The sequence below is a fragment of the Erythranthe guttata genome, chromosome 2, assembly GCF_056151865.1.
Source record: "Erythranthe guttata isolate IM_541 chromosome 2, IM_541, whole genome shotgun sequence".
Lineage (NCBI taxonomy): Eukaryota > Viridiplantae > Streptophyta > Magnoliopsida > Lamiales > Phrymaceae > Erythranthe > Erythranthe guttata.
Genome location: NC_142534.1, coordinates 14,384,800 through 14,407,329, shown reverse-complemented (window position 1 = coordinate 14,407,329; position 22,530 = coordinate 14,384,800). Strand labels below are relative to the sequence as shown.

Here is a 22,530-nt window from a genome sequence, read left to right as displayed (position 1 = left end):
CTTTTCCTCATTTGTGTGAGATAGACAACTTCTTTTACTTTCGTCTGGGAGTCTAGGACCTTAAACCCTAGGGCTTGGTCATATATGTATGATGATGCTAATTACTTAGATCACCTGGGGTGGTGTAGAAAACGAACTGGGAGAGCAAAGCGGATCAGTAGCTTGACAACTTGATGATCCTGAGGTACCTGCGATTATAGAACACATGAACTAAGCCGGGGTTGATCCGGCGGAAACCCCTCCGACGCTCAAGTCAGACGTGCTGATCATAGAAAATAGTCCAGAGAATACAGTTGTAGTATTGCTCAGTTAATATGACGTACCTTGAGGAATGAGTTCAAACCTTTATTTATAGGTTAGTCGAGATTGTCGGGCCCAAACCTTACTTGAAGGTGATTGGGCCTTGGTGATAGTGGTTTTCGATATTGGGCTCGTGGCCCAGTAAGTAAATAATTTGTAGACCCATTGGGTTGGACCAATTAGGCATATCCATGTAATTTATAACTTCTTTGATTTTATCTAAAAACGTCAATACACAATGAAGAATATTAATTTTTAAAGCTGATCAAACTTTAATAGTGAATTAAGATGTTTGAAGCAAATCAGGTTTTACTTACGTATGAAAGTTAAATTTCCGTGTATTATATTAGAGGGATTTGTAAACATAATTTTGTTGTATCCTTATCCTATACAATTACTTCTTTAATCTACCGTGCATTATATATATCACCACCATGCAACATTATTCTCAAAATATATATATCAAAACACAAAACGAGAGAAAAAGAGAGGGAGAGAGAGAAAGAAAAAGAGGAGAGAGAGATGGAGTTCTGGACGAGGGGAGAGAAATTGGGAGAAGGTTCGTTTGGGTTCGTATCCATCGCCAGAAGCACCAGCCGCCACCAACAAGCCAGCGGCCTTCCGGCGTTGATGGCAGTAAAATCAGCGAAAGAATCAGATTCGAAATCTCTGTCAAAGGAGAAGGATCTGCTCGACAAATTCAATGGATGCGCGTCAATTCTGCGCTGCTTTCGTGAAGATTACACCACCGAGAACGGCCAACAACTCTACAATATTCTGCTGGAGTACGCATCTGGCGGCTGCCTGATCGACCGCATGGCCACCGGAAGAAAAGTCATGCCAGAGAAGATGGTTAGCCACTACACAAAGTCAATTCTCACCGCACTGAGTCACATCCACAAACTCGGGTACGTCCATTGCGATGTAAAGCCACACAACATCCTACTTTTCAAACACACCCACGATGATGGAGATTGGGAAGAAGAAGCAAAGCTTGCAGATTTTGGGAGTTGTGTGAGATTAGCCGACGAGGGCAACAACGGTGATTTCAGGGGGACCGTATTGTACGCGGCGCCGGAGTCAATATCTAGGCAAATATACGTGCCGGAGTCGGATGTGTGGTCGTTAGGGTGCACTGTTCTACATATGTTGACCGGGAATTCGCCTTGGACTTTCGACAAACACGTGACGGCCAAAGATGTTCTATTCAAGATTGGTTGCAGCGATGCTATTCCGGAAATTCCGACAACCAAGAAGATTTCCAAAGAGGCTCAAGATTTTCTAAAGAGGTGCTTCATTAAGGATCCGACTGCCAGGTGGACAGCCGACATGCTTCTTAATCATCCGTTCATCAAAAACCACAACCGCCACCACCGCCGCCACCATCACCACGGCCCTTTGTCGTCAAGATTTTCGCACGGGATTCATTCATTAGTGCCTCACTGTTTTCACATACCAAAAAGTGCTACTGTCCATGCATGTTGATATATGGACTTGAATTATTGTAATTTGTAATTAAACTCATATGTTCTTCTTTACATAATATATACATGAAGTATTTTATTTTTAACCTTTTTTCTTCTTTGGCACAAAATTAGGTTAATCTTTTATATATATATTATTTCGGTATACTTATAATCTTTATTCGGTCTTTTTTTTTTTTTTTAATTTGGATATAAGAAAATTAATTATTGCATGATTTTGACACAAGATTTTCAAGATTGCAAATGCAGCAATCACGCGTGTTAAAAAATATCGGAAAATTGGAAAATCGAAACGAACCGTTGAATAAAATCGTAAATCACAAGCGCAATAGCGGATGGGAAGACAACACCTTCACCACCTATACAAGACCGAAAACAGAAGCAGGAGCTTGAGCTAACTCGTTTCCGGACCGTTTAATAAATCGCAACAGATTGATAACCTAATACGACGTACCTCCCTTAACCTAATAAATTAATAAATCTTAACCCTAAACTCGAAAATTCATAACACAAAAACAAACCGAATATTTGAATCTACTCAAGCTGAATTGAGAATACTACTACATGCTACTTGAACCAGCATCTGCTTTATCATCAACCATGTTCGGATTATTATATAATTACTAGCTATTAGTTATCGCGTAAGTATGTTACTCTCAAATTTTCATAAGGAATTTTGAAATTTCAGCAAGAAATTTTGAATTTTTCCATGAATATTTAAACTGAAATTTCTCAAACTGTTTGTTATCTTTTTAAGTATAGATCATATAGGTTTTCCTATTACTCCAAGTATTAACAAGTTTGTTCAATAGGCTTACACATGAAATATTGCTCATATTTTATACTATTCAACCTCCTAATGTGTAATGAGCATTAATTTAATCATACAGTTAGAGAGAATGTTGATATATTCTAGAAAGTCAAGTGCCAGTAGAATTGAGTGGTTTCTAGAAGTTCTTAGAAATCTATAACATGTCACAACCTCCAACATATTTCTAGAATATGTCTATTTAAAAGTGATCAACTATAAATTTTCTCATTGGGTTTTTTTAATTTACTGTAAAATTAATATTTTTTTTTGTCATTTCATATTAATGGTGCAAACTCAGTTAAAAAAATATTTTTTCAGTAGTCATATTTTTATATAATAATAATTCAAGCAAATATTTTCAAATATGACAACAAAAACCTATCAATCTCCCAATTTGAAAAAAATATGGAGATAAAGTTTTTCTATAAGAAAATTTAATTTTCAATTAATTTAATGAGTTTATTTATTTTGCATGTTGTACTTCCGAAATTAGATTGAATGGTGGAAAGAAATAACATTTTTATTTTGTTTTTTTCACCCTAAACAAATACCATTAGAAAGATTAAGTTTCTCTTATTAACTTTACAAAAAAATTATTTAGGATGCTTTGTGAATAATTTTGCGTTTCGAGGACGTAAAATGCTAATAATTATTTTTGGGGATGCCAAATGCCAAAATGCTATATTTTAGGGATTCAAAAAGCTTTTTAGCCATTAAAATCAATATATTAAAAGATGAAAATACCATAGTTGAATATATCAATTTCTTTTTACTAATTCCAGTAAAAGACTTAGGTGGTGTTTGCAAATGATTATTTAAAAGCAGAAGTTAGTGATTGTGATTTAAGTTAGTTTTAAGTGCTTATTTTTAAAAGTTGGGGGTGTTTGCAAATATTCCAGAAAATGAACTTAAATAGAAAAAGCAGGGTTAGGGGTGCTTTTAAAAAAGTAGCTTAAAGCAGATTATTTTAAGAGAAGCAAAAGCAAAAGTTGATTTTGCAAACACGTAAAAACAGATTATGAGCAAAAAAAACCGCATAATCACTTTCAAAAAGCATTTGCAAACACCACCTTAATTACATCTCTCTCGCTAATTTGGTCATAAAAAATTAGACATAATTTAAAAAAAAAAAATACAATTCTGAAGTCATTGGATGAGTACATTTTAGTAACTTCAAAATTGAGTTGAAGTGTTGTGAAAACAAGAACGACTTGAATTGGCATTCTGCACCGAAAGAATAGCGTAAAAAAGAAAAATAATTCTTCCAATTACGAATGATTTATTGTATTTCAAGGGTAAAAATGCAGTCAATTTTTTTTGGGTGCAAATTAAGAAACAACTATATTTCAAATGTACAAAGTGGAATTTACCCAGAGATTGCACAATTCCATGGGTAATTTACGGCCCAAGAAGTACAACCCTGGCCAACTAGGGATCTGTTAACCAATGAAAACAAGGTATAACGAAGTTTAAAAGAAGTTCATATATATATATATATATTTTTTAAAGTCATTTGATAAACAATGTTATACGAAAAAGATAAATATATATTATTTGATTTTTCAAGTAATTTCATCAGCTAATTTCTCTCACAAATTTAATAAGAATAATTTTACTATTTAATATCCCTACAGCTTATAAGATGACCCTTAAATGACCATTCAAGCAGTTACCTAAGATGACTCTTAACCTAATTCTTCTATAATGTTTGCATGCATGAACTTTTAATAATAATGAAAATATGAGTGTATTTTTTTTATTAAAAAATCGAGCGGTATTCGTGGTTTATTAGTGATAAAAATTACATCTTTCCATTGTTTAGTTTATAAATTTGATCTTCTAATCTGTTTCTGTCTTAATATTTCTGAATTTCTATGTAAGAAGATAGATTTTTGTATATATGAGTTTATTTACAAATTACATGTCTTAATATTTCTGAATTTCTAATGTAAGAAGATAGATTTTTGTATATATGAGTTTATTTACAAATTACAATTTCAAGTCCATATATCAATATGTATGGTGTTACAGGGGTTTCTTTCTTCAAGATTTTTTCGCTTGTACGGTCTGATTTGCCCACCAAAATCAGTCAACCAACAAAAAGCACAAAAACAAGTCTTTTAAGCCAAAGTAAACAATAACAAGAGTATGCAGCGGCAAACAACACACAAGCACGTTTACGGGCAACGCCCAACCTTTATATTAATTCTCCACAAAGAATACAAGGGAGACTAAGGTGTACACACAAAATCCTCACTCAGAATGCCCACAATTGCAATATGAACTCTCTAATGCTAGATGGGTCGGATTTGTGCACTCAAAGCCATATAAATACAATGAAGAAGGTAGTTTTCACATAAAACTACCTAGGGTCACTTGGCACCACACTAGTCTAACACTTGGCCAACTATTACAAGTAATAAGAGGCAGTTCTACATGCATTCCAGGCCTCAACCGCTCCGCAACTTCCCTCAAAACTGCCCATATGGTCGGTTGTTGGGGCCTGCCTTGCTCGGGCGCGCGCGCGTGCACCAAACGGCCCAAAACAGCCCCGTCGGTTGCTAGACAGCCCATCTGCCTTGCATTTTTCACATTTTGCTTGCCTTGCCAATCACTTGCTAGTTCTTTGCCCAAACGGTCATTGGCACACCCGCACATCGGGCTACCTTCCTTGACTTGCCAACCGATTGCACTCTTCCATCGATGTGAAGTTGATACCGAACTCGGCTTGTTGTCGACGCGGTCTACAGACGGCGTTTCTCGGTAGCTCTGTGTTCAGATTATAAGCCATTGTTGAGGATCTGTGTTGGATTCAGGCTCTGGTTCTTGGAAAGAGAGCAAATGGTCGATCATTGTATTTGTATTCATCAATCAAGCCTTGCAAGAAATCATCTGACTTTTGTGGACGCGGTGAGCGTCGCCGTCAACAATTAGGTAGTCGAAGTACTCCGGTGGGGGAGCTAACGTGGATATAAGTATGAACGTTATATTTCTTATATTTATATTAACGCGGCGGATATATGCAAGCTCATTTTTTTATTAATTCAAGACCTACAACATAAAAATACTAATTTACCCTTAATGAAATTCAAAACCAAATAAAAAAACATAAATCAAAAAAAAAAAAAAAAGAATCGGCGTTACAACGCCGATTTTGACTTGTAAAGTCGGCGTTGTATCGCCGATTTGGTTAACAAAAATCGGCATTGTGACGCCGATTTTCGTGTACAAAATCGGTCTGGATAAACCGATTTGGGAAACCAAAGAAAATACACAAAAAAATCAATTTCAATCTCAATTGTTTTTCCAAAATCGGCTAAAACTGCAACTCAACAAGAAGTAAGCATAGATTAATGTTCATCCACGCATATTTATTAAGAATCGATGCTCGATTAATGTTTTTGAATTAACAAACAAAAGTTTAGTAAAAAGGACTTGTTGGTGGTGGTGGGGTGGTGGTGATGGTGCGGTGGATGTGGTGCGGTGGGTGGGTCGCTGGTCCTTATCGGCGCGGTGGAAGTCTCGTTGGTCGGTGTCTCGGCGGTGTGTGGCGGCAGTTGTGAGTTTTTTCTATTTTTTTTCTATTTTTTTTTTGTTCTTTTTTTACTTTTTTTACTTTTTATTTTTTGGTCTTGAACAAATTAAAAATAGAGTTTCTTTGTATTTTGGTATTATTTATTGATAAGGGTATATTCGTCCTGTTTGGTCTTGATCTAATAAATGAAATTAATTTTCGGGCTTGAACTAATAAACTCATTTATATGAGTTTGAACTAATAAGGAAATAGGCTTGTATATATCCGCCGCCTTATATTAATTCAGTCACTAAGTTTATGTTATATATACTATTAATTTTTTTTATATATATTTATATTTGTTAGAATCAAAAGAAGTTGCAGCTGCGGATCTAAGATCAACAAGCAAAACAGCTTTGTCCTATGATTCAATGCCAATTCAGAACCAAAAGAGACTTTCTAATTACATTATATTACGTTTGATGTTTTTTATAAAAAAAAAAAAAGAAAAAAATCTTATTTAATTCATGTTTTATAATATTTTTATTTATTTCAAATAATATGGTAAATTTTATTTTTTAACACAAAAAATAATATACATTTTGAATCGTAAAAATTCGATACAATTATGTAAAATTAAATAAATGGCTTTTCTATTCAAGATCAAATCGGAAAATTGAAAAAATTGACACAAACCGCTTAATAAAAATCGTAAATTGCAAGAGGGTTTTTTTTCTTTTTTTCTTTTTTTTTTAACAAGCAAACAAGAAATTTTATTAAGCAAGATGAACCGATGGGAAGACAACACCTTCACCACCTATACGTGACCGAACCGAAAACAATATAGCCCGTACTACTGCATGCTACTTGAACCAGCAGCAGCTGCTCTATCGTCAAGTATGTTCGGATCATTCTTTCGAAAGTTGATAACGAAACGGGGTCCGTTTTCGTTTTCATGTTCATTGTTGATGACTCGATAACCCCAGACTTCGACCCAATCGCCTTTCTTGGCGTTGTGCTGAGCGATGAGTTTATTCCATTGTTTGTTAATAGCTGTTTTCTTCAAGCTTGCCCATAATTTGTAACACAGCTTATAAAGATTGCCGTTTTGATCGAGCCCGGTTAACTCTAACCCTCGTGGTTTCTCTTCTTGATCTCGGGGAGTTAATACATCTTTCCTTTCTTCCTCTGTCAGAAACTCCAACATCTTTTCTTCTCTGTTCACCATCAGCCTATTCAGACCTGGATTTACGTCCGATTCTTCCAGTTTCTTGCGGTACAAGAAAACAGGTCGTCGGGTATTATTACTACTACTACTACTTGACCCGTTTTCGTTTTCATTTTTGTTTTCGTTTTCGTTTTCGTTTTCGTTTTTGGAGTTATTGTTGATTATTTCCATTAACCCTGGAATCTCCTCCAGCGGAACAGCAGCAGCTTCTTCATTGTCGCTGTTGGTTTTCCTCTTTGATTTCTTCGCCGGTGATTTTTTCTCTGCCGCCGGTTTCTTTTCGTTGGATTTTGCCTTTTTGTTTCTCCGGCCGTTGATGGTGGGGCCCACTTCTTGATGATTCATCGGAGGAAAAGATTGCAGTGGCTCCGGATCGTGACTTCCGTCGAACTTCCTTTTCTTTGAGGGTTTAAAATTCATCGGAATTTTTGTACTGTCGCCGGAGGAGGAGAAAGAAGGGAGGTTTCCGGTGATGATATCAGCGGCAGCGGCGGCAGCAGCTTGAGATGCAGGAACACGCTTTTCTTGAACATCATCGGGTGGCAAGACCGCAACTGGGCAGCTGCTGCTCGGAGTAGAGGAATATTCCGATGGTGGTGCTGGTGGGGGGTTATGAACATCTTCTTCGTGGACGGCGGCGGAAGAAGGGTGGATTCCGGTGATGACATCAGCGGCAACGAGAGATTCTGGAACACGCTTTTGTTGAACATCATCTTGTGGCAAAGGCGGACTTTGGCGGCGAGGTGTCGGAGCAAAAGAATATTCCGGCCGTGGAAATTCAACCCCAATTAACAACTTTAATATCTCCATTCCAATTAATTAATTAATTTCTGGTGATTAAATTGATTTTCTTTAATTTTTTTCTTAATTGTCGATGGGTAATGAGATTAATTAATGGTGGTGGGTATATATAAGCAGGTGATCCAGAAAGGGTTTGTAATTGTATTAGGAAATATTTTGGATCTCCTTTCCTTGTTAGAACTGGACATATAATCAATATATTATGGAATTAATTAATTAATGTTGGATTCTATTTTTATTTCCTAATTCGAATCCACTTCTTCTTCTAATACGTGGATTCCAAACTAAAACACGTAATTTCAAATTAATTTCATTGTTAAAAAAAACTAATTTACTAAAACAACACATAATTTCAAATTAATTTTCATTGTTAAAAAAAACTAATTTTAAAGGATGAATTTATGTCATTAATAAAAGTATATGAATAAGTGAAGCCCATTATGAATTAAGGATGTTTATTTAAAATAAAAAAAATGTAATACTTTAATTGCCATCAGGGCCGGTTCTGAGGGGAGGCGAAGTAGGCGGTCGCCTAGGGCCCCCGATTTTTTACGAAAATTTGGGGCCCCCAAATTATTTTATTTACACTTTATATATTAGTACTTATTTTTTAAAAAATAATATATATTATATTTTGGAACATCGGTTCTAAAATAAATTTAAGCTAAATAATCAATAAATATTTTTGCAATTTTCTTAACTTTGGGGCCCCTAAATATTAAATTTATAATATCTCAATTACTTATTTTTATTCTAAAACAGAATCAATATTCATTAGTGTATTCAAGTTTTTAAATATTTATGAAGTCTATTTGCTATAAAGATTATACGTCACGGGAGGAAGTGAACCAGCAAATCATATTGTTAATTTTGAATTTTTTTTTCCATATTTTTAGCTACTTTATATTCATACATTTCAAAACATATTTCGGGGGCACCGCCCCCGAACCCCGTAATCTTTTATTTCATCATTTTTAGAAAATATTATTTATAGTTTTTAATACATTCAATTTCGAACACCCATTACTACAAAAAAGGGTAATTACAACCACCTCCTGAGGTATGGTTAAATTATAAAAACACCCCCTCTTATTTGGGTAATTACAACCACCCCCTCAACTATAAATCTTCTTACACGTCCACCCTTGCGGTTTCAAATTTAGTGAAAATTTCGAGATTATATGGAATATTATCACTTTTTTTACCCGTTTTATCCCATTCGAACTTCACATTTTGAAGCAAGATGATCATAATATGTGTTTTTTTGCTTGTATATATCAGATTCCACGAAATCTGTATTTTTACACAAAACGAGTACAAACTAGAGCACATTCCACGAAATCTAGATGATTATGTTGAATTTGACACCATAAGGGTGGAGATGTAAGAAAAAAATCATAGTTGAGGGATAGATGTAATTATCCAAACAAGAGGGCTATTTTTCGTAAATTAACCATACCTCAGGGGGTAGTTGTAATTTACCCTATAAAAATTATTTTATCAAATAAGGGCCCCTGTTTTCAGTTGTTCTTTAAACCTTGCCTAGGGCCCCCGAACTCTCAAGAACGGGCCTGATTGCCATGCATAAATAAAACATTCATAATACAATTAAACCTCCATAAATTATTATTTTTTTTTTAAAAGAAAGGATCATATTTCATTGATATGGAATTTCAGAAATTACAATATCTCTAATAAAGTTGGAAGAAAATTGAGCTGAAATGAAGAACTAATAGACAATTTTGTTATTTCATTAGCTGGTCGGTTGCATTCTCGCAACACATGACCGATCTTGAAGACTTCAAAGCTGGTGGCGAGAGATTTAATATCAGCAATATATAATATTACCATAGCTTGAAAAAGAGCTCCCATCATCTTCTTCCACAGCTTTAACAATGATACTCGAGTCGCTCTCTAGGATTTTTTTTGTGAATTGATGTTCCTTGGCGAATTCCAAAGCCTTTATAGTCTCCGACAAAGTAGAATCTAAATTTACCTTTGGAGGGGTATTTTCGTAATTTGGCCATACCCAAGCGTGCCGTAATTTGCCCTTATATTTATTAAATAAACAGTGGAAAAATGTAAGTTATTATTAATAAAACCACGAATACCGCTCGATTTTTTAATATAAAAAATACACTCATATTTTCATTATTATTAAAAGTTCATGCATGTGAACAGGCTGGATGAATTGGATTTTGTTCAATATTTTTTGCAATAGGTCAGAAGAATTAGAGTTAGAGTCATCTTAGGTAACTGCTTGAATGGTTATTTAAGGGTCATCTTGTAAGTTGTAGGGATATTAAATAGTAAAATTATTCGTATTATATTTGTGAGAGCAATTAACTGATGAAATTACATGAAAAATCAAAATAATATATGTTTATCTTTTTTCATATAAAATTATTAATTTATCAAATTACTCTAAAAAATCCCAATTCTTTTACTTAAGAGTTGGAGAAAATTATGAATTTTGTTGGGGTGACTTTTTCTCTTAATCTTCTCCTATTGAGAATGAAAATTTGTATATAATTATTGGGTGGTGATAAATGCAGGACGAATTTTAGTAAATATAGGACATTTTATTTTAAATATTCAAAAATATGTATCCCACCATATTTTGTCAAATCCCTTTATTTTAGATTTTTTTTAACGACATTATTTTGACAGATTATCCAATGAAGAGTTTTAGTAAACGTAGACACTTTATTTTAAAATTCAAAGCGTAATATATCTCATCTTATTCTTTCAAACTTTTTTTTTATAAGTCTCCATCAACATTACTTTGGGAGAATATAACACAATTAATCATCATCAATCACCGAGAACATGGATTTAATAGTTTTGGAGGGTGATACAGCTGAAAGTGAGATTGGAAGTGAGGTAAAAAAATTCATTTCGGTGTGATTTTTTTTTTTTTCTGTTTTATGTGCCAGATTTTCCGTTTTCTATTTTATGTACCAGATTTTATAATATATATTTATTTTGGTACTAATTTGGACCAGGATCATCTCAAGTCGTCTAAAGAAGTCGATTATAGTGAATATTTCTCATCGGACAAAATATTTTGTAGTGTAAACGAATTTAAAGAGTGGGCAAAGTCTATTGCTCAAGAACATGGTATGTTCCTTATTGTACAAACTAGTCGGAAGCACAAAGTATATCTATCATGCGAATGTTACGGGAAACCACCAATGAAGAATAATTTTTTTTTTTATTAAATTTTTTTTTCGACGAAGAAGGACCTTATAAAAAATTTCGACCGAACTCCAAGGGTTAACTGTTCAAAAATCTCCACTTATTCTACCTTATACACATTGGCTAAAAGAAAGAACACCGTTTCTCCAAGGCTCAATCAAGGTTCGAATGATAAAAATTTAAAGGTAGGCTTGAAAGGCTCAAACGGTTCAAAGATGGCCCAAATCACTTCCCAAATTGCTCAACAATTTAATATTTCACTTTGTAAATTCATAAGACAAGTTCTAAAACCGAATAGCATATGATATAACATAAATTAACTCAAATTTTAAAACACAAAACTTTCAACCAAAGCAACGCATAATTCGAGATTCCTAACAATGACTCCTTCTTACGACACTTTGAATCAAAACCTCACCAAAATTCGATCAAAATCAAGATAAAACAAGCAATTTCATCATTAAACATCGACCATCTTTCATCATCATGATTCATCGAAGCATTTATCTCAAGCAATTTTTTTTTTCGAAAGAAATAACTAAAATAAAATAACTCAAATAAAAAAAACTTAAGGCATGCAAACTAAAAAAATAAAGCACATAAAAACAAGTAATTTTCCATCCCCAAACTTAAAATTTACATTGCCCTCAATGTAATTAACACGAAGTTTAAGGATAGAATACACCTGAATAAGTCGTCTTGGCCGTCTCCGGTTTTCTCTCCACCCTCGCCTTTATTATGCTTCTGTTGAGTTTCGCACGGCCGTATGAGATTTTGAACTATTTTCCGCACGGCCGTGCGATTTGCCAAAATTGGGCAGTAGCTTCCAAATTTTTCACACGGCCGTGTGAAATTAAGCCTTGTTTTGGGACGGCCGTATGAGCTGCAAAATTGCGATTTTTGGTCCTAAAAATTAAAAACATGTTTAATTTATTAGCTTGCATGCTTATAAAATAAATAAACAAAACAAAACAAGAAAAATAAATAAAATAAAATAAAAAAACGAAAATCTCGGGTTGCCTCCCGAGAAGCGCTAAGTTTATAGTCTTCAGTCAGACTTTGTTCTTGCTCTTCAATTCCTTAGCTTTTGAACCCATCTCCGTACTTCCTTTTGGAGGTAGTCTTGAATAAATGGGTTGATCCGATTCTTCTTTCGACTGGTTCGCTTATTCTTCTTGATGTCATGAGGCTTGCCAACATCGTCTTTAAAACCCCAACTCTTTTGACTATCTCCCGGAAGAGTTGGAATTGAGTTCATAAAATAAACTTGCTCCTTCCGACTCCCGTTTCCGCCATCATCTCTTGCACTCAAAGATGCTTTCCCATGGTCCAAGATCGAAACGTCAAATTTTTCATGATTTGTAAAATCCATAAGATCAATAGCAAAACAATCATTATTATCACATGGATTTTTATTAGCACTAAAAACATTAAATTTGATCGTTTGATGATGCACCGTCATTGTAAGATCACCACTAGCACAATCAATTAGAGTTTTCGACGTGGCTAAAAACGGTCTCCCTAAAATAAGAGGTATCTCCCTATCTTCATCTATATCAAGTATAACGAAATCAACAGGGAAGATAAATTTGTTCACTTTTACTAGCACATTCTCTAAAATACCTTTTGAGTAAACTAAAGACCTATCGGCTAATTGAAGAGTTATAGCCGTCGGTTCAATCTCACCTAACCCAAGATTTTTATAAGTCGAATAAGGCATAAGATTAATGCTAGCTCCTAAATCAATGAGCGATCTAAAATTTTTACCTCCTATAGTACAAGGAATAGTGAACTTACCTGGATCGCCGAGTTTTTGTGGAAGGGGCCGTGTAAGAATTGCACTGCATTGCTCCGTGAGTTGGATCATCTCGTTCCCTTGCAATTTCTTCCTCTTTGTCACGAGATCCTTGAGGAATTTCACCCACTTTGGCATCTTTTGAAGGGCTTCGATAAAAGGGATGTTTATGTGAATCTCCTTCAACTTGTCCAAAAACCCTTGGTATTCGGCATCGAACTTCTTCTTGAGAAACGTTTGAGGATATGGAATTGGAGGGGCTCGTGATTTCACTGTTGATGATAGTGATTCTTCGTGAGTTGCTTCTTTTTCCCCAATCACACTCGTCTTCTCGATTACCGTACTTCTCTTCTCTTTTCGTGGGGCTTCCTCCAATTGTCTCCCATTCCTTAAACTTACAGCATTGCACTGCTCGATGTTGCTCTTTCGAGGATCTTCCGTATTTAACGGCAGTGCTCCCGATGGCCTCGCGGTTAGCTGGGTTGCAAGTTGACCCATCTGTGTTTCCAAATTTCGGATGGAGGCTTGGGTGGTTGTCATAAATTGCGCCAAGATATTTGCGAGATCTCCACCTTGAGGTTGAGCTTGAGGTGGTGCTTGCACTACAAGAAAAATGACTTTCAACAACACATAATTGACAACGTGCATGAAAAGTATGTTGTAATATTATATATTCTACAACATGCTTTTAATGCCTGTTGTTATTAGCGACAACTCAATGTATTTTACAACACTCTTAGGTTGCATGTTGTTAAACTAACCTACTACAAGGTGCATTAGCACATTGTAAAATTATTCAATGTTCAACCAATATAACAAGATGCGTTGTTTCTTGTCATTATTTACTATATACTACAAGATGCACTTGCATGTTGTAAATTTATTCAAATTTTGTCGAATGAACGACCAGTTTAATAATTGTAGGCATTATTATTTATGTTACCATGTCTTGTTATAAGTTCTAACTTTTAAGAGCACACATTTAAAAAAAAAAAATTAAATTAATTAATGTTACTTTGTATTGATATATAATATAATATGTTCTAGTGCTAGTAGTTTTTTTTTTTCTTTTTGAGGAATCTACTGGTAGTAGTTTATGAGTAAAATAATTGTGAATATATATTACATATATATAAGAGCGGATGTTCTCAATTATCCCCACATTATTTTCTTTTCCCTTTTTTTTTGGCCCCCAAACATGTAAAACGACGTCGTTACCTGCCGCTGCCTTCTCCTTTTCTTCGATTTTATTTCTGCCCTTCCCCCCCTTCCCACGTTCTTCCCCTCACACTCGTTGGCCACCGTCCAGGGGGAGAGGTTCAATTTATATACACTGCACATTGCCCTTTCATCCAACGTCCGCCGCTGCCTCTCTTAATTAGGCTTATACTCCACCGATTGCCGACCGGGAAGAGCGATGCGAAGCGCTCGCCGCTTTAGGCGGCGACGAGCATCGAGGTCACCGCTTCTGCCGCCTACGTAGGCGGACAACCTCGCCTCCATTAGGGCCTCTGGTAAGGACCTTCCCTTCAATTTTGGCCATCGTTTCTTCTCCAATAGTATACTTCGCCGACTTTCTCGCCCATATGTAATTGCCATTATCTTCTTTCTATTGTTCTTATCTACTCTTCATAAACAAATTGTTGACTCCGTTTCTCCCCTTTTATATTTTATTTCCATAAGAATGAAACAATTATAGGAGATTTGCTAGCGAACTCTGTTAATTTGTTTTTTCAATTTCATTTCCCATGAACGAATTTAAAATGTTTTTTTCAATTTTGTCGGTCTTAATATTTTTTTTCTTCTATGTTTTATTTGAATGGAATTTTTAGATGATCGGTCTACACATCGGTATTGGTTAGTCTGATTCCTAGCATTAATTTCATGGGGTCAAACGAATATGCCAGTTTTGTTATTGTTTTTCTTATGTTGTGATTGTCATTGGTGTCTTTGCATCATTATTTTTGTGTTTTCGTTAAAGCTATTTTTCTTCTCTGATGCTCCCATTTTATTGAATATTATTATATTTTATTAAAGCAATTCAGCTACAAGAAGGACGTTCGCCCGGAGGCCGATGCGGCTTAGTGTGTGGCTACGGTGGTGGTGGTTTCTTATTTGGCTTCCGCAGTGGTGGATACTCCTCCTCCGTCGGTGGCTCCTTAGCACCGCACTCCGTCAAGCGCGTGGGCCCCTCCTTTTTTTTTTTTTTTTTTTTCTTGCCAAAACAGAGTCTTACGACCAGATAAACCTCCACCGCACACGAAGACAGGAGACGGCCATCAAACAACGAATTATTCGATTCGATTTCTCTATGTAAGGTCTCTCTATGTCTCTCGTTTTTGCTGGTGCACCCCAAATTAATTTTATATATGCAGAATTTTTTTGCTTAAACTATGATCACCTCTATCAATCTATGTAGGTATATATTATATTAAGTTATTGTCTTTTGTAATGAAAGGTAATGGCTGAATTGCAAATAGAAGAAGTATTGTTCTAGAAATCAGAACTGGTTGTTGTAGGGATTTCTAGATGAATATTATATTGGTAGTTTGATGGGTTTGTAGGATATAAAGTACTGTGAGTAACCTTTTGCAGTTTGAATTTTTCTTCAAGTTCCTTTTATATATCGAAGAAGAACATGTGTTGTTATACAAATAAGATTCCCTGAACCATTTTTGCTACTTTATGGTGACTAACAAAAGAGAAAGATCTTTTTTTTTCCAGGAATGTCCATGTAATCATTCGCTTGAGATCTGATGACTTGGGCAAACATAAACTAGCAAATTAACAAATTTTGGTAAGAATTTGTTTATTCATGGTAGTGAGGTTGGCATCAAATGTGTTTTATCGGACTTGCTTTCACTATTGTTTATATGCTCATTTTAGTAGCTTTTCTTTTCTCATAATTGACAGGTTTGTACTTTAATAAGTCTAGAATACTTTCGAGATTCTTGTTTTGGTAGCAGGATTGATGCCGGACTCGGAAATTAACTTCAGTTATAGCAATGTGGTAAGTATTAATATAGTATATAAACTTTTTCTCTTACACATAAACTATCTCTTACATGATTGCTTATAGTCTAAGTGTTGCAGCTACGTAGCGAAACAAGATAAGAACTCTCTCTCTCTCTCTCGTATTTGTTTGTGAATTCAACCTTATTTTAGTAAAATAACCTAAGCTCTTTCTTCTTGACAGAGATGTTGGTATCGATGCCATGTGGTAGCTAGAGAGGTTAGCATCAATGTCCTATACAAGAGCTCTATTTTATTTTGCTTAATCAAACAAAATTTACATTGGGTTTTCTTGTTTTTTGATCATTTTTTGTTTCGTTTGTGGAAGGCTAACAGTGATGTAGATGAGTTTATCACTTTTGAGAATGATAGATACTTTATTGTAACGAATAATTATTTTAATGAAATGATATTTTTTTATGGATAATTGTTATTCAATTATTGTATTTCCAGTAAATTATTTGAAAATGGAAAATATTGATTTATTTATATATAGTAAATTTTTTTTTGTGAAAGTAAGTAAAAATTACAACATGCATATAAATGTTGTTAAAATTCTATTGCAAGATGCACTGGTCTGTGGTGGTAAAACCAGCCACAACATGCATATGAATCTTGTGAATGCTATAGCGCAACATACGATGTATGTTGTTGTAATATAAACGACAACGCTGTTTACCACGTACGTTGCACGTTGTTATTATTCGGTAACTTTTAACAACATGTTGGTCAACCACGTGCGCCCGAATGTTGTCGAAATAGTTTGACGACGTGCTTCGCGTGTTGTTAAAAGGACTTTTTCTTGTAGTGTTGCCTTTGTCCTTGCTGATTTCCTCCCCATACAAAATTGGGGTGATCTTTCCATCCCGGATTATAGGTGTTGGAGTACGGGTTCCTCTGTTGTCGGTTGGTGTCATTCACGTAGTTTAGAGACTCCGTTTCTTCTAAGCACTGGTTGGGACCGTTGATTGCATGGACTTGCTGAGTCTGCAAAGCTGCTACTTGCTTTGATAGCTTTTCTAACTGAGCGGTGATTGCGGTGACCCCGTCTAACTCCAAAATTCCTCCCGTCTTGACAGCTCCGCTATTTGACCGGTCCGATGCCCGCATGTATTTGTTCCTTGCGATTCGCTCCAAAAGTTCGTACGCTTCGTCATAGGTCAAGCTCATGAACATACCGCCAGCTGCTAAATCGAGCACCGTTCTCGAATTATCTTGCAATCCATCATAAAATATTTGAAGTTGCCTCCACTCTTGAAGTCCATGATTCGGGCATCTCCGAATTAATTGTTTGAACCGCTCCCACGTCTCGAATAGCGCTTCACCGGCTTCTTGCATGAAATTTTGTATTTCTCTCCGGATTCTCTCAGTTTTTGTTGGGGAGTTGTAGGTGTTCATGAAGAGTTGTGCTAATTGGGGCCAAGACGAGATGGAGTGCGGTGCGCGAGTTTGTAACCATTCTCGGGCTGCTCCTTGTAAAGAGTGCTTGAACAGGCGGAGTTGCAGTGCTTCGGGCGATACTCCGTTCATCTTGTGCAAGTCGCACGTCTCGAGAAAATTGACCAAGTGGAGATGTGAATCTTCGTGAGCTAATCCGCTGAACAACCCATTGTTTTGGAGCATAGTAAGGAGTCCCGCTCGAATTTCGAAATTGTTGGCTTCAATGGGGGGCTGCTGGATGCTTGATTGAAACCCATTGAGTGTTGGAACGGTGTACTCATGCAATGCTCGTTGACGAGGTGGTGGATTAATTAGCTGAAGTTGCTCTTGCTCGTTGACGATATTTCCTGCCGCATTCGGTAGGCGCCCTTGGTCATCTCCCCTACGATTATTCCCTTCTTCCATTATCGCATAAAAAGTACCTAAAAAAAAATTAAATAATAAAAAAATAATAATAATTAAATAAAATAAATAAAACGGCTGAAGTAAGAAAAATTGCTCAAATTTAATATTAGAATAAATAGATAATTTAGCCGTATTCCCCGGCAACGGCGCCAAAAACTTGTTGGGTGCTAAATACCTAACACGCAAGTGCACGTATCGCAAACAAGTAGTAAAAGTGGACTCGTGAGAGTCGGATGTCGATCCCACATGGAATACTCAAATTATCTAATCCTAAGTACCAAATTCTAACAATTATGATTTTTATCCAGCCTACGCAAGGTTGTCAAATTTAATCAACTAAATAAATTAAACTAATTATGAAAGCAAATAAACAAGAGAGAATATCAATAAAAACGGAGCTAGGATTTTATCTTCCCCCTATGCAAGAATTGCTCACCCAAAACCCCTCAATTATGAAATATATGATTCATGATTATTAACCCGAGACACTAATTTACTCATAACCCGCTGTCGCGTGTATTATGAGTCTATTATTCATAAACGATTCACTATATGTCTATGCAAACCAATTATAAATAAAGCATTAACTAACAAGTCTCGTAAATGGCTACCTAAGGTGATATCTGTATGTCTACGACACCACATGCAATTGACACATTCATCCGGTGAAAACTACTCGAAGGCTCTTCTACCTACCGTCTAATTATCAAAATAGCTCTGTCGAGTCAATCCCAATAATCACAGATAAAGCACATAAATTGATCAGGTTCATGCATTAACAATCATAACAAGTAGAAGAAATAATCATAAAATCATAATTGCATAATCTCAAGAAAACGGGTTCACCATCCCCACATAGGGTTCCGACAAAATCCTAAATTAAAAACTTAGCTACGCATGTTCTCTAAGAAAAACATCATAAAAATATAAAAAGAATAGATTAAGAAAAGATAGATGAAAGAAGAATTGTGATGAAGATTTGTCAATTCTCCGTCTTCTATTCTTCGTTCTCTCGCTCCTCTCGCTCCAAGGTTGTGTCAAAAGTCCTCTAATTCGTGCTTGGTTTGGGCTTAAATAGATGTCCCAACTTGGTAGATGATTTTAGGTTTCCTTGTGTGATTAAAAGTCCAAAATTGTCTCTAGCGTGTTTTGGCACGGCCGCGCGAAAATCAGTGCAATTTTCACACGGCCGCGCGAGAATCCCCGAAACCTTCTGCCCAATTTCTGCAGTTGGCACGGCCGTCCCATTTTTAGGTGTAAATCTAGGACGGCCGTCCCGTGCCAAATTCTTCAGATTTTTGATTATTTCACTTTTGGCCCATATTTTCTCTAAAATTACAGTTTTGACCCCAAACTTTTCCAATTCTTCAATTTATACCTAAAATACAATAAATCGACTTTTTAAGCACCAATTATCGTTAAATCACACCAAAAGCTCAAATAAAAAGGTACGATAAAGTGTAAAAATATACACTTAATAATGCACGTCTCAGTAGCTTTTTTTGGTGTGACTTTGAATTCTTTGCACTGTTAACACTCTTGGTAACATTCAAGTTTTAGGCTTTGGGAAATTGTATTGTTTATTATTTATTTAAGCATTTTTTATTAATACATATAGTTGCTAGTGAATTATATATATAAAAACTAACAGTATAACTTGAAAAAAAAATGGGTGATATTTCAATCTCCATTAACAGTTGGAGCTCAAAGAAAGAGATCGAAGAAAAATTGAGGTGGTGTTTGCTTTTAAGAGTATTTCGCACAGGTGTTTGCTAGTTTATATTAAAATGTCTATAGCTACTAAAATACGTTCTAAAATAGTGATAAAAATTAGAATTAAAAAAATATCCTACATTTACTAAAAGCAGTTCTGTAAAAGTTACAATTAAAAAAATGTCCTACATTTACTAAAAGCCGTTCTATATTCATCATTTCCCATAATTATTTCACCAAAATTTAATGGGTAAATTACAACCATTCCCTAAAGTATGGTCAAATTACGAAAATCCTTTCTATTTGGGAAATTACAACCACCCCTCAACTATAAATCTTCTTACATATCCACCCTTGCGGTTTCAGATTTAGTGGAATTAATCTTCTAGATTTTATGGAATATTGTCACTCTTGTACCCGTTTTATCCCATTCAAACTCCACATTTTGAAGCAAAATGCTCATAATATGTATTTTTTGGCTTGTATATATCAGATTGTGGTCATCAGAAACTGTATTTTTACACAAAACGAGTACAATTTATATCACATTCAACTAAATCTAGATGATTATGTTGAATTTGACACCATAAGGGTGGATGAGTAAGGGGTAGATGTAACCATCCAAACAAGAGGGGTTTTTTCATAAATTGACCATACACTACAAAAAAAAGTGTTTTATATGACGATTTATTGTGACGAAATCCAAATTCGTCACAGTAGAGTGGAGATCTTATGACGAAATATAAATTCGTCTCATAAATGAATAATTTATGAGACAAAAGTGAATATCATCGCATAAACTCCATTTTAGGTGACAACAGTAAAAATCGTCACAATAGAATGTAGGAATTTATTTTCTTAACTGGCGGTCTCAATTATGCCACAATATTTCATGTTCTTATGACAAAAGTAATTTAGTCACATTATTTATTTGTTGTGACAAAATGTACTTCGTCATACATAAATTAATCTAATTATTTATTCATAGAAACTAAAATTCATTCCCAGATTTTTTACGTTGTGACAAACTGTACTTCATAATAATCTCCCCTTTTTTCGTTCTCTCTCACTTTTCCCCTTTCCTCTAGATTATTTCTCTTCGATTTTCTTCCCCTTTCTTCTAGATTTTGCGTCCACCACCACCACCGGTGCCTCCGCCACCACCACCACCACCACTGTGACACTGTCAGCTTTCCGGTGCCTCCGCCACCATCAATCTCGATCGATTCAGAAGAGAACGTAAAGTTTCAATAATTGCGTTTTTGGTGTCGACTCGTTTACAGCAATTCGGTAAGTTCATGAGTGAATTTTTTGTTTACCTTGAACAATTTAATAACCCGCAACACCGAAAGCAACCAGATTATTTTTTGTTCTCGAGTGATGAACACCAATTTTGTTATATGAAATTTTGTTAGGAGAACATAATCCGAAGTTGATTTTTATCCATGTATTTTCCATTATTTTTTTTAGTTTTGCTTGTGTTGATGGCCTTGCTATGCTTGTGTAATTTGATTTTACGGAAGTTGCAAATATAAGTTCGTCAATGCAAGTGCAGTGTTAACTAGTTATTTTCATATTAATTTTTCTATATTCCTTTATTAGTCTCTTAATTATGCAGTGTTATCTAGTTAGTCCCACAGTTCTCTTCATGGATGAAACTTATAACATATCTGCTTCTGCACACTCATTTCCCCTATTATTATATCATTCCATCTTCCTTAATTTAAGTTCATAGAGCAATAAAAGTATCTTTTATATATATATATATATATATATATATATATATATATATATATATATATATATATATATGCTCACCAGGGCCCCTGAAACTACTATCTCTCCAAGAAACACACACACAGACATACAGTGGGATTGTGTGTGTGTGTGTTGGAGCTGAGTAAATGTATTTGGCATATTTTTGTTGTGTAATGCAGAGTACTAGGTCTAGCTCTGTCTAGGGCAGTAAACAAAGCTAGGTACTCTTAGGGCAGATAATTCACCGCTTCCAAATTGTATTTTTTATTAATGACAACTCTCGTTTGCAGATTAAAAGGTTGAGGGAGATACAACGTCAACTTGATATCTGACTTAATTTAATAGTAGAGGCCTCACTCAAGGTAATACAATTTCAACCATTCTTATACAATCTTCGTAGATGGCACATGCATTTTTATAGCCTTAAAGTTTCACAAAATCTTGAGTCCAAAGAAAAAAGATACATAGTTAGATTTTATTTCTCTTACGATAAAGTTAATAAATAAAATACTTTTTACATGTCAATCCAGGAGAGATCAACTACCAATGTAAACAATAAAGATAAAATGCTTTTCAGCCACACTTTCGGGAAGATCAGATACCTTTCTCGCTATAAAAAGATGGTATGTAATTTTATTTTATTTTTGTCAGATTATACTATTCACTTATGCGATGAAAAAATATTATACTATTCACTCATGCATTCTAAACAAGCAAATCCAAACAAGATTGAGCTATGGAGAAAAACTCATGTGGACAAAACTGGCCAATTTGTTAATTCTGATGCGGCATCTGCTTTTGTATGATATTTGATAATTTTATTATTTAACGACACATTATCGTTTATATTTGATATGTACTTGAATTTTGTATAATAAAATGATGGAATTAGAAGAAACTTCAATGGAAGACGCAAAAAATGTCATGTCAGATGATCAAATCCTAGTAACAACACTTGGTCATAGATATTGATACCAAAAAGGTATATATGGGATATGGGGTAGAAGTTCCTAGCATAAGTAAATATTCGTCAAATACACGAGAAAGTGAAATTGAGTTTCAAATCGCAAG

General features: G+C 35.0%; 1 protein-coding gene and 2 long non-coding RNA genes across 5 annotated transcripts; all 3 read left to right on the top strand.

Moving 5' to 3' along the window:
* The first annotated feature begins 809 nt into the window (after positions 1-809).
* On the top strand, positions 810-1,785 carry LOC105969387 (mitogen-activated protein kinase kinase kinase 20). Its single transcript, XM_012994142.2, has one exon. It carries the CDS (start codon positions 823-825, stop codon positions 1,783-1,785), a length of 963 nt encoding a protein of 320 aa, XP_012849596.2. The 5' UTR covers positions 810-822.
* Positions 1,786-14,332: 12,547 nt separating this feature from the next.
* On the top strand, positions 14,333-16,562 carry LOC105966325 (uncharacterized). Of its 3 annotated transcripts, none has more exons than XR_016029371.1 (5): positions 14,333-14,645; positions 15,169-15,449; positions 15,856-15,928; positions 16,045-16,141; positions 16,328-16,562. It is a non-coding gene; the product is annotated as an uncharacterized LOC105966325 (long non-coding RNA). The 3 variants fall into 3 exon arrangements; XR_016029369.1 differs by having other exon boundaries at positions 14,335-14,645; positions 15,169-15,444; XR_016029370.1 differs by lacking the exon at positions 14,333-14,645 and adding an exon at positions 14,672-14,719 and having other exon boundaries at positions 15,169-15,444.
* Positions 16,563-20,657: 4,095 nt separating this feature from the next.
* Positions 20,658-22,259, top strand: LOC105969454 (uncharacterized). The gene is made up of 3 exons (XR_016030107.1): positions 20,658-20,991; positions 21,750-21,821; positions 21,990-22,259. It is a non-coding gene; the product is annotated as an uncharacterized LOC105969454 (long non-coding RNA).
* Positions 22,260-22,530: the final 271 nt, after the last annotated feature.